The sequence below is a fragment of the Lepidothrix coronata genome, unplaced genomic scaffold, assembly GCF_001604755.1.
Source record: "Lepidothrix coronata isolate B3197 unplaced genomic scaffold, Lepidothrix_coronata-1.0 Scaffold10, whole genome shotgun sequence".
NCBI lineage: Eukaryota > Metazoa > Chordata > Aves > Passeriformes > Pipridae > Lepidothrix > Lepidothrix coronata.
Window position 1 is genome coordinate 2051461 of NW_016690190.1, and position 13125 is coordinate 2064585.

Sequence of the window (13125 nt, forward strand, 5' to 3'; positions counted from 1 at the left end):
CCAAAAAAACCACAACAAGACAAGAGAAAGATATCAGAGGTTAAGCACAACACCTTTTTTAAAAAGGGATTATAGAAGCCACTCACACCTACTAAACAAACACATTATTTCAACTCTCACTTTCCCAGGAAAAAGCTCAGGACAAGTGTTTGGAATTTGTTTCCTCACTAAGGAAACAAGAAATATCTTTTGTAATGTTTAAACTCAGCTTTTGAGTACTTAAGTTCTGTTCTTGAGATTCAGCTAGATCTTACTCTGTTCCTCCTTACTACGGTCTTCAAACATTTTTACTACTTAAGCAAAAACCTGACACAGAGTACTGCACCACCATGGCATGGGAGGGGGGAGGAGGGGAGTTCCTTCTATGTCACTGGATAACACAACGCTGAACCACAGGAAACACAAACACCATCTGCCTGCTGTGTGTTTTTTGGTAGGTTATTTGTATGCTGTATCTTTGCATATCATGAGACTATGCTGAATAGTCTCCAGATACAAATTTTAATTAAAGAGTTACCTTTTGGAATCAATTGCAGTTTCAAGGAACCCTCCAAAGGCAGCAGAGGATTAAAAAAAAAGTAGTAATAAATTGAAACCATTGACTATATTTTTGAATATAGAGTGTTTTGAGATACAGCATAACTACAACAGATTTTAATAGTGAAAGAAAAAGAAATCAATCATAATTAAAGTCTAATGCACCTACTTTATTTTCCAACATTAAAATAAGCTTTTTGAAAACAAACAAAAAATATCTTGCAGTATGGGGAAAGGAAAAACTTTAGCTAAGCATTTCTTAATTGCTGAGTAAACTCATGAATTTATTTTAATTTCTTGGTGGTTTATATTTAGGTTAATTTGTATTGGTTATCAATAGTATGGAATGGTTTCAGCTATTCCTTGTGCTACAGCCAAGCAGAACTATAAATTTCTGAGTAAAGACCCTAGAAAGGATGAAGATCTTAAGTTTCATATACTTCTGATACTGTCCACTAAAGTGCATCTCTAAAGATCAGAATAAAAGTCAGAGAGAGAAAGGAATTCTATAAATAGAGATGTTACATTCATGTGGCTGTGATGTAACTGTTAAAGGTCGGTGTATCTGAATCAACACAAATTGGACTAACCAAAATCCCCCTGACTTCATCCCATGGTTTCATTAGATTAAAACATTTCATCCTTAAATTTTAAAATAGATCGTTTAACTGAAAAGAAATGTATGTCTTACAATATCCAAAATATATCAAACCAGAACAAAAACTATTTGCTGAAGTGTAGAGTATTATTTCCAGATCAGAAGTTCATATAAGTGGCAGATGGGGTCTTTTTTCCTCTATGTAGCTCTAAATTGTGCATAGGCAGTCACACCATTATATCTAAGGTAACTACAACATCAAAACAACCTGCATTTATACAATAAGCTAAAACAGAACATTAGACAACTGGTCGGTGTTTATAGTACTTGCATAGGACAGCTTCAAATACCACAGGAACTGTGGGCACTTACAGGAACAGAATGCTCAACAGGAACTCTGAACACTTAACACACTTACCTTATAGTCCCATATTGCTGTTCCTGCATATGCAGATATCAAGAGCAGCATTGTTATGGCTATCTGAACTTCAGTTACATCAATTCTGTGAAGCAAAAGAAGAGATTTAATTAAAGAAAAGGACTTTTTGCTGTGTGTAAAGTGTATGCGTGTGGGGAGGGGAGAATAAAACCCCAGTAACTATGCTTCAAATTATATCAATGTACATAAATTACTTCCCTTGATTGAGAAAAGTACTTTATATGTAAGCACACATCTCTGGCTGAGATGTAAAATTAAAGCTATACTCCTTATCTGGAGCAAGCTGCATATCATTTTAACGGAGGAAAATCTTTAATGAATACATTGTTAACTATTTGAGAATTCTGTACAAATTTACAGACTTGTTGGCATGTAAGTGTCAAATCAAAGTTTAAGGGAAGCTCACAGGTAAATGCAATCAACCATTTCCAATAGAAGCAGAGCACATAAAAGCAGAGACTGTAAAGAGCAGGCTGGGACAGAAGGGATTTCTTTAAGCCAGCATATCATGAAAATCTGACAGATACAGCCTGCAGGACATAAGGGAGGACTGTGTCAATGGATAGCTAAGCATCTGTCCTGTTTCTGAGGACATGTAATTGCTATCTTGCTTTTTCTTCATAAAAGCTGTTTTAAAAAAGGTGGCCTTGTATGCCCTATCAAGTCTAGACTTCCAACTTCTTTGTTCTCAGACAACTCTTTAGTACTGCCTTAAACTGATGAAATGTTATGAGAAGAACTCATCTATAAAAAAAGTTAAGCAGAGGCTCAAGACAAAAAAAACCCTAAAAACTTCCAATAAAGCTTTAAAATAAATAATAATAAAAAAAAAAGTTGTGCACATCAAAGATGCCTTTTAAGGTACCAAAGGTTTTGAGACAGGTACCTGATCTTCATACTGAAGCTACCAGCAGTGACAATAAATGTTCAAAATACAAAATTTCTTTCAGCAGTTAGAATAAATTTGCTGGTTTAAGATATAATGACCAAAGTCAATGTGTATTGTTACTCACTTAGCATGTGAACTGTTTGCATAGGAAACAGTGTATTTTTAAAGGGAGAGAGCAATCAACTCTTGGTGAACAGAACATTCACCTGAACTTGATAATCATGGTAACATTAAACTCTTCTTTCATTAGAAAGATGGTGATAAAATATGCTAGGTTTCATGACAGTCTTCTGACTCTTAGAGCCAAAGTTTAAACTGCAGCTAGGTAATAAGCTGAGGTGCTTGTCACTACTTAAAGCTGTCAGAATGGGGAGTCCTTGTCTTCCTACACCATTGCATTCCTCCAACTTTACCAGCTTTAGTGCTCATCAGACTCCAAGGTGAGCCAGTTCAGCTTGCCAGTCTAGTGTAGGCTTTTCATCTTCTGCCCATTTCATGAACTGGCTCAAAGTCAAATGACAGTCTGTTATGGGACAGTGGTGCTGGGAGTGGGCTCTTCCCTCTCTGCCAGGGATGAAGTGTTACATCTACCCAGTCATTGCTGATCTTGTTGGTTACATGATTCAAAAGTGTCCATGTGCAAGCGCAAGCATTCACAGGTTGCACTCTGCACTGTTAACACTTATTTCTAATCTGTATTGGCTTTGTTGCTGCTGGTGGTGGGAGGAAGCTTGAAGTTGAATCATTATATGTGCCAAAGTTTAATACTCAGTTTTACAGAGGCTCAGACTGTTGGTTGCAACAGAGCCCAAATCAGAGTCCAAAGACTTTAATCAGACACTGTGCAGTATTCCACATAACCTGACAGTGTTACATTATTCAGCTCTCTGATCTTTCCTGGTCATCAGCAGTAGGAATCTCTCATCTGTGATTCGATTTCTAAAATCAAGTGCTGCTAATTTGGGAACAGCATCAGTGAAAGCTTCCATCCATGTTATTATGTATTACCATGTTTAGAACACTATACTAATGCCTTCTTCTTTTAGACTCACACCTCTGTTCTTAAGAGAAACAAAACTGCAAGCCTTGAAAAAAATGGTGACCTGTTTTCACTGAACAGAAATGAGTTATCTTGGAGAAAAGTTTTGTCTGTTTAACTTCAAACAGTAAGCATGGAACACCAGGCCGTTCTGAACTGTCTGTACTATGCACTATCACTGTGCTTAAGCAGAAGTAACTGAGTTTTTAATAATGTAATTTTTATGTGGTATAGGAGTCTCAGTGCCTTCCTGATGTGGGGAAATCATTCTTACACTTTATGCAAGAACAACAGGCACAGAAAAGCAATCATGTCTGCAAAATGCCAGGGCTCATGGCACAGTCCATCTCCCTTCAGTCACGCACAGAAATGATCCTATTTCAGCCATCACTCTAAAGCACCTATTTTTGTTTACAGCACAAGATGTCCTTTAAAAATTCAGGATGTGCAGGCAGGCAGAAGCATTATAGTTTGCATGGTAAAATGCATTATCAGCAAACTGAAAAGAGCCCTTAGCAATATCCCAGGGACAGCCTGCATTCGATGCAGACATAGAACAGTATGCAAGGACAGCTGGTCACCAGCCTGTGTGCCCAGGGATGCTCAGATTTGCTTCTCACAGGTCAAAGCTAAGAAGGACTATGAACAGGTGACTTGGGAAGTGACTGGGATTAGCAGAAGGACAGCCTTCATCTATCACTTATTTCCCATTTTGCTGCCATGGAAGTCTCTGATCTTTTCCACACTGAAGTGCAGCTTATTGCTTAAGAACAGCAAAAGGCCATGGCTAGGCACCACCACCGCTACAGGAGGGTGCAGCAATCCCCACACTATTAGCAGTTAAATTGAAATCATATCTTCTACGTGAATGTTATGACTTTTCCTCCTATGCTGCAGTGAAACAGATGAAATTTCTATCAGGTCATGAACAGCATCACAGCAATCTCCAGAACTGTGACCTAACACAAAACCTAAAGGACATCAAAACCAGTATGAGCCAGATTAAAAGCAAGGCCCCCACATAAACGTGGGGTAATTCTTCAAGCACCGCCATAGCTCTGTGGAGCTCATCGCTGAATGATGCAATGGATGCAGAGAGTTTGTTCCAAGGAAGACTGAAGATGTCTATGAAAGGGAAACCCATTAGCAGGGGAATATATCTAAAAATGTATGTGGTTCAGAGTCCCCTGGGGCTGAAACTGTTTTGTGGCTGGGAGATTACAAAGGTAGGTACTGCACATGCTTGGTCTGTCCCTACTCCTACACAGAGCACTTGTCTGCAATGTAAACAAGACGTCTCTGGCCTGAGCCTGCATGGTGCTTTTATGGGTTCTGAGAACAAATCTGCAGACAGATTTGTTTGCAAATGCATGCAAACAAAGTGTATATAGCTAAAAATCAGCTGCTAAAAGAACAAGTCCTCAGTATTATGCAGAGTTTAAACTTCTTGCCAGGTAAAACACAAGAGTGGAAGGTAGATGAGAAAGAAGGTGAGAGAAAGAGAAAGCAGGGAGTAAACCAAGAAGAAACTGAAAGCAGCTAGCAGCCTCAGACATTAAGCCACATGTGCTTCTAAAGATACCTACTTACTTTCCAAACCTTAGTATGCCTGATACATATGTCTGCCAGTGAGCAGAATAGAACATGAACAGTCCCACAAAACAACAGAAAAACAACCAGTCAGGATTTGTTCCTAGTCGGATTGCTATGCAGGATCCAAGGACAACAAAAACTGAAAAGCAGAAATGAACATGTTAGTTATATAACCTCTTTGCTTGAAATACAGAGAAATTACAAAAAAATAAAATAAAAATCACAGGGCATTTTACAATCACTCTAACAAAGTAATGCTATGACTGATACTTTACTGAGTAGCTAAGCTGCTAACTTCAGGGAGAGTCCTGGCAGGAGAGGCCAAAACACAGCACTCCCTTTCTGCCAAGTGAGGGCCCTGCCTTCTGGCCTTCAGGGGTTCTCCCTTCTCCTAGCCTTGTCATCACCGTGTTCTCTGCAACACTGGCAACTTCAGCTGAAGGGCTCAGCTCAGAGACTGGCAGCTGCACTCCTCTGGGAAATGAGGCATAAAGAACCTACTAACTCCCAGAGCAACTGGTTTCAGCCAGTAAGCTTTATAGAAGGCATTGGCACCAACAGCCACTAAGTTTTGGAAAGTGAAATTGAGCAAGGCTTACTTCTTAAGGACTCACAACTTTTTTAAAACTCATTCTTCTATGGAATTATGCTTCTTCCAAGTGCCAGGCTGGATGCCCTATTACCAAACTGATATTTTGGCACCTCACTCCTAAAGTTGAATCTTTAGTTTCACATGCCAGCATCAGTCTTTTATGTCCTTCAAATACTTTATTTGGCATCATCTGTACCCTATGGAAAACACAGGCTATGCAAAGTAAAGAATTTTTAGGCATGCTCTTATGGGGTTCTTTGTTCACCATCTAGTTCATTCAAAGAACATTGTATGTGAAGGTGCACAGTAAGACCAGAATGCATCTTACCCAACACCTGCCAAAGGAAGTTCTGAAATATCCCCCCTGATACTGGACAAGGGTGCAAAGGTCAGAGGCAGACTTGGCTGCATGGACCAGGAGATGGAGAAGTTATACTAAAAGATGGGAATATGCTGACCCTGCTCTGAGCAGGGGTAACTTCTATAAACTAGGATTGGTAACAGTAGGTGAAGGCTACCTGTGGAAATAGAGTCGCAACCATGATCAAAGAGTTCTCCTAGAGGAGAACTAGTGTTTGTTCTTCTGGCTTGCTTCCCATCAATGGCATCCAGAGACTGGTAGATAAAAAGTCCTAATGCACCCAGGATGTATGCCCAAGAAGGTGCCTGAAAGAGATTCACATAAAAGGTCACTAGGTAGTTCCCAATTTCTTAGCTGATAATCTGTTTCATTAAAGGTAAAATAATCTTCAGCAGAAAACGATACTATATTGTGCTATTTGTTACTTAATTAACGGGCAAACCAAACACCTTGCACTAATTTCTATGTGAATTGTAGTAACTACTGTAATGAACTACTTCAGATACACCAGTGGAACACAGGTCTTTCTATTTACTTTTAAAAAGCCCCAAACTTTACGTTCTCTTCTGCATCAACTGGTTTCTTTTTCTACCTTAAAACCACCATATTTCTGTAATTATTTGCATTCTTTGTGCTGAAAAATGTTATAAAAATAAGATTAATCTTTAAGAAAGAAAGCAGTGGCAGAGCCCTTACTAAAGCTCTCAGCATTTTATGTGATAGACACTTAGATGATTTGCTCAGATTTACAACATATACATATAAAAACCTGTTACGTTTTTTACTAAATAAAGACTTCAGCCTCTAGGGAAAGGTATTTTTTCCAACATGGAAAAATTGACTACATAGTCACTTTGGACGGGGTTTAGAGAAATTAAGTAATTCACTAAACACGCAGGAGCAACTATCTACTTAATTTACACTATCAGAGTTTCAAAATGAGCTGTGAATTAGTTACATTAACACCAGTCTTAGGTTCAAAGGAACTGTTCTGCAGTCATTCCTTTCAAAAGAATTATTTCCATATGCACAGTCAGTATGACTTTGTCTAGGAATTAAGTTTTGATAAAAAATTATTTAAAACATCTATTGAACAAAGCACAGGTAACATTTTTGCCTCAAGTAGTGTCAAGTGGTATCCTTAGCATTTAGAAGCACTGTTCATGAAAAGTCAGGTATAAATGCTGGAAATGCAACTTGCAGGTTGAACAAGTGAACACCCACAGGGCTGGATCCTTTCTGACTCCCAGGTAAGGGACAGCTGCTGTGGAACTCCACCTCTGCAATTCCTCTCCTGCAGCACACACTGACCAACATGATTTCATGTATTCCCTAAGTCCAGTAAAGGCTATTAAGCAGATTTAGACAGATCAGATCTCACCAATATCACTGTGAAGTGCCACAAAGATAACCTGCAGTGTTTCACGAGGTGTCTCTGCTGCGACACGCTTCTACCAGTTATGAAACGACTGAGATCTATCAAAACTTGTCATCCTAATCCCCGGATTTTCGCAAGCAAACAAGGCCACGCTTGGCAATTCTGCACAGGACAACACTGGCTTTTTGGTTGCATTAGGCTCCCCTCCTTTTGCAACCATACACCTCTAACTGAAATAGATTTTAGCTTGCTTTAGTTATCAGGTTCTCCACACCACAGACGAAAGCAGACTGTATCCAGTGCTAAATATGCTAGCCAAATTCCTTAGCCACTCGGCATTCACCCCAGCGTGAGGCACATCACCAATGAAGTGAAATGCCAAAGCATGGGCACTTTCTTACTTAACTTGATCATTTCCATCATTGAAACACCACTAAGGAAGAGAAACGTGTTATGGCATGATTTTTTTATCATTAGCTGTAGTGCTGTATGCTGCATGCATAGCATCAGCATAGTCTTTTTAAATGCAAGCTCCATGAGAAATACAGCCTCAATTCTAACCAAACCAGAAGGCCTGCATGTTGGTCACTGTAGTCAGTTTATGAAAGTTTCCACAACCCACAGAACATGATGCAAGAATTTCTGTTCAAGGTAACACTGTCTACATTTATCTTGCTGCAAAACAAATATAATACATTAAATGTAAAAATAAACAAATAAATCAGCTTTAACTCAAACTTCTCTTATTAGATCTTTTTGACAAAGAAATGGCTTTTGTCTAGTTGCAAGCTATAATACAGGTATAATCATTCAGACTGCTGATCCAAATCTGTTTACATTAGCTCCTACTGGTACAAATCAAAGCAACAGTCCTCCTAGACTCCAAAACTAAAGCACTCTGCCCCTTGATCTGGAAAGGCAGGGAGAGAGTGTTCACCTTCTTCCCAAGGATCATCTGTATCCATTAGCACCTGTAGCGGATGTATCAGTATTCCCACAGTTGAGGAAAAGGGAAAAAGATCCTGGTTAAGAACAGGGGAACAGGTGTCAGAGCTTAGAAACACCATCTGGAGCATTTCATCCCTTAGCTGTCAGTTCAAATTTAACCCAAAGTGGTAATAACCAAAATTCATTTGTGATCAACTGTCATTTCACATATTAAATGAACGCTCTAATGTTTTAATTAGTAAAAAACAGTTTTCCAAATCACCAACGGTAAACAGAGGTTTCCAAAGTTCCTAATAACCACAGATTTTCTCTGCTATTCACCTTCTCAATACAACTACAGCTGCTGTCTCCTCCGCCTTCTCACATGCCTGGCTCTCCATCCAGGGATGTCCCCTGACAGCTTCCCACGCTGGACCCAAGTAGTTCACAAATTAGAGAAGTGGGAACATTTGAGAATGCTGACATGGCCAACAGATTGAGCAGAAAGGTCAGGAGGCTCCCAATAATCATCAGCTTTTCACTGATGAGGTGTTTATTATCTCTGCCCGAAGTGATATCATGCCCAAGCAAATGTATTATTTGGCCAGAGCCAGATGCTATTGTCAAAGAACTAGAAGAGAACATAAACCTGGGTGAAGGAGGCCAGCAGTGGAGGAGATACTTCTCTGCTTCAACTCAAAAGGATGTCTGAAAGACCATACAGCCCCAGCATCTTGTCAAACACAGATTCAATACAGCAGGTTCGGTCATCTACTGAACCAGAGGGTGCCAAAACAATAAGCCACGTGCATGTCGTGTTTGACAGGTATGTGTGACATACCTCTCCTTCAGAAACAATGGAGGTAGAACAGCAACCATTCTTCTGCTTCTGTGATTCCACCTCACAGAAGAGTGCACAAAGCTGCAGAAGACTACATGTGTCAGGGAGATCCCTTACGACTTGTTTCAAGCAAAGTCCAAGTCCAGAGAGTTCAACAAGCCAAGCTCTTGCAATATTCAAAGATTCAGTTCCCCTTAACTACTCATCACATGTAGCCATAATCTCACTTCCTCAATCCACAGCTAATAGTTTTGCCCCAGTTTACATGGCCCCTCTTTGGAACAAATCCAGAACAGAGAAGGACATTTTGACTGGACTCCCTCCCTCTTCCTCCCAAACATGGATCATTTCCCTCCCTTCACTGTGTGCAACTGTACTAACAGCAGGAGAAGGGAGGGGGCTGTTCAAACCTGAACTACAGCAGGGGAAGAGGGCAGGGTTGAAAAAAATAAAAAAATCATAAAAATAATAATAAAAAAATCATACTGCAGTCCAAGTACATGCACACCAAGGACTCCCTGCATTCTTGTAGCATCCTCCTCTCTCCAACAAGCTCTCTGAAAGAGCTCATTTCCTTCAAGTGTCAGGATTCCTGGACTTTCACTGTCTTATTTCATGCCAAATAACCTCCTCCTCCCATTCACAACTGATTCCTCTGTTCTTCACTGATTGGTATTGGATGAATTTCCCACTCCACTCAGTGCTTCACACTTCTTTACACAGTCAGGGGATTCGTCCTTCGTACTCTCCCCCACTGACACACACACCCAGTTCATAGCAGTTTCTCCAGTTCGACCTCTTTTACTTCTCTATTCTCTCTCCCAAAAACCTCAGTTGTGCCCTTGCTGTTTACATAATATCATGCCTGTGAATATCTTCCCCTCATTTTTCCCTCTGGCAGGAAAAACTTCAAGATAATCCCTCTTTCAGTTTTAAAGGTGGTTTGTTTGTTTGGAGAAGTTTGTTGTTGTTTTTTTTTTAAGAAAGGTTTTTAAAAAGAGAGAGAGAGAAGCAGAGACAGCATCTCACCAATGTTCCTCTCCCTCCAAGCAGTTAACAGTAGAGATAGCTGGAGTCACCTAGACCCTCCACTGCTTTTTGGTCTCCCTAGATGTATGGCTTTCTAAACAGCATGTTTCAGCAAGGTATGACATCCTTTTATAAATTCACTACGCTATTTCTTAGGAGATAGCCATCACAAGCCTCTCGTCCTTCCCTCTGCATGAGAACCCTTGAGCCCCCGCCCCCTTTTGCTATAATTGCCTGAACTGCATATCAATAATCCATGCTTTTCCTGTCTTCCCTCTATTCCAAGTTGTTTGCTGAGATCCTGCTGTAATTGCTATGAGATTTTTTTAATAGATATAAATTCAATACAAAGTAATAATTACAGTTAGTGCACATTTCTGTTCTAAAATTCCAGCTTCCCAAAGCATTCTAAGATTCTATGACTCTATAAAAGAGGGTAGATCTAGACTAGATATAAGGATGATTTTTTTTTTTATGATGAGGGCTGTAAAACACTGGCACAGGTTGTCCAGAGAGGTTGTGGATGCCCCATTCCTGGAAATACTTACAGTGAAGCTGGATGGAGCTCTAAGTAACCCCATCTAGTTGAAGATGTCCCTGCTCATGGCAGGGAGGTTGGACAGGATGGCTTTTAAAGGTCTCTTCCACTCAACTACTGTATGCTTTTAGAGAGACCTGTGGCTGAGCTTGAAGGATTACCAAAGTTAGGCCCCTCCATGAGCAACCACGAGAGTAGAGGATCAAAGTTACCTTTCACTCTTTTAGAAATACAGAGAATTATGTCTAGTCAGTTCTCTTCCCAGTTTTACCCAGAATGGGGAGGAGTACATGAGATTCACCTCCAAAACCTAATGAACTGACTGTAGCTACTTCAGAGAAGTCTGCTGGCAGTGGAGCAAAACAATTCACTGGCAAATGGTGGGGATAAAATGGAAATCCTCACCTAAAAAGCGCTCCTATTTGCACTCTAAGACAGCAAATACACATTGCTCATAGTTAACGTCAGCAAAACCTTTCATTCCTAATATTTTATAATTAGTGTCAAAAAACCCCAAACAATCCCAAAACAAAATATAACCCAGGCTGCAGTCACAGTGAACCAGATATTTCAGCCCTCCACAGAAAATGAAATGTGCAGGTGACCTCACCACCACACCTGTATATTATTTTTATAGATTACTCTCCTAAGTTACAGAGGGTAGGAAACGGGACAAACACTCAACAAAACCGCACACACATGGATTTTGGTTACAACAGTGCTTGAAGGGTGCAATCTGCTAATGGCTTAGCTGCAAATAAGAAGGCTTATGTTGAAACGTGCGTTTACAGGAGGCAGTGAAACAACCCATGTTCCTGCTGGACAAGAAGACATTCCTGAAGCAGACAACATTTTATAAATCCAAAACATACTGTGTTGGTCAGTAACAAACTGGCTTTTAGTGGCTACTGATGCTGATGAAGACAAAAAGAACAGTGTATAGGGAAATAATGCCTCTACATTAAGAGACCAAGGGAGCATTGTATGGTTTGAGACATTAATTGCACTGGGGTTGGGGGTAAGCAGTATGAAATTGTGGAAATCACTGCAATATGACATAATGGAAGCTGAAAGCACAAACAGGTTCAAAACAACTAATTCAAAGGGCAAAATCATGAGGTGGAAAGTGTCCATGGGGAAACAGATCCATCAGCTGCTGTTCTAGCAAGTAACCCAAGTAGAATCCCCTGCGAAGAAACTGCTAAACCACAGTCTTGGCAGCTGGAAGGGCGTATTCGAGAAATATGTCTTTTCCAAGCATCCGTCAGCAGCTACTCTCTGAGGGATTTCAGCTACCAGTCTTACTTGTTTTGGACAGTTTGTACAAACATCAAGACTTCTGTGTTTTTAATAAAGGCCTAACAAAATGGCCCACTTAAAACTGGTTAGGGAATAAAAAACAACCACACAAACCAACTCAGAACCACCCCCTCCTCCCCAAAAAAACAAACTCAACCCAAAACCTGCTTGTTATTTTATCCAAGTCTTCTATCCAGTTCACCCACTCTTCCACCAAGAGAATAGAACAAGTTCTTGTTTGTCCATCAGGTAATCAAGACTTGTTCATGAATGGAAGAGTTGCCTAGGCCATATGGAGAAGTGGTGTTGAAGTTCACTATGATATTAGTTCAATCTGTGATTTCAATCATTTTTAACATCATCTTCAGTTCCACCTACCCCCTCCAGTCTACACCTCCCAGCCAAAACTACAAAGTAGATATTACAACAGCATGTATAGCAGCTATTAGTGTTGCAACGGTTTTAGCTTCAAAAAGCCATCCAGAAACATGACCTCACCTTAGGTGGAAGACAAGCTGAGTCATTAAACAAGCAAAGGAGAATGATGCTTCTAAAGTGATGCAGCAAGAGAAAATCAGGGCTACTCTCAACAGTGCAGAGGCAAGAAACAAAACAACAGGATGAGTCTGGCTTCACAGTACATATTTATAAAGGATTTACTGACATCTGAACAAAAAAGTGTAGTCCAAACTGTAGGTTCTTATAAAATTCAGCTTCCACAATAAAAAAAAAAAAAAAACCAAAACAAAACCAACACCTCAAAACCCACAAAACCAGTAAAGTTCCTGAAATCTAACCTAAGCTTTCTTGGAAGGAATAATTCCCTGGATGTCTGCAACACAACTTTTTTTCTTTTGGTACAAGAGTCTTCAAGAGAAAATAACTTAAAATTTACTTTCTGCTTTTATATTTGAATAGCAAAGAGAAAAAGTTAAAATGAACATCCAGACACATAGCTAGCACTCGACTGATATTTTCATCACAAAACTAAGCTAAAGGTAGCAGTTCCACAAATATTTTAATTCCAAAAGTGCCACTAGAAGACAATACGTGGTTTCCAACCAT

General features: G+C 39.8%; 2 protein-coding genes across 5 annotated transcripts in view; both read right to left on the reverse strand.

Annotated features, from left to right (window-relative positions):
- CHPT1 (choline phosphotransferase 1) overlaps window positions 1-13125 on the reverse strand; it is a 21267-nt gene that overhangs the window by 6641 nt on the left and 1501 nt on the right. For all 4 annotated transcript variants that reach the window (XR_001873104.1, XM_017804713.1, XM_017804712.1 and 1 more), the window contains exons 2-4: window positions 6206-6353; window positions 5093-5234; window positions 1554-1638 (exon numbers count right to left, since the gene is read on the reverse strand). Coding sequence is in view for 3 of the 4 variants with exons in the window: in XM_017804713.1 (XP_017660202.1) it covers window positions 1554-1638; window positions 5093-5234; window positions 6206-6353 (375 nt within the window). In the remaining variant the exon portion in view is untranslated. The remainder of the gene's footprint in view (window positions 1-1553; window positions 1639-5092; window positions 5235-6205; window positions 6354-13125) is intronic.
- Window positions 3012-13125, reverse strand: part of MYBPC1 (myosin binding protein C, slow type) — a 91135-nt gene continuing 81021 nt past the window's right edge. Inside the window, exon 30 of the transcript XR_001873103.1 lies at window positions 3012-3023. The gene's annotated coding sequence lies outside the window, so the exon portion shown is untranslated. The remainder of the gene's footprint in view (window positions 3024-13125) is intronic.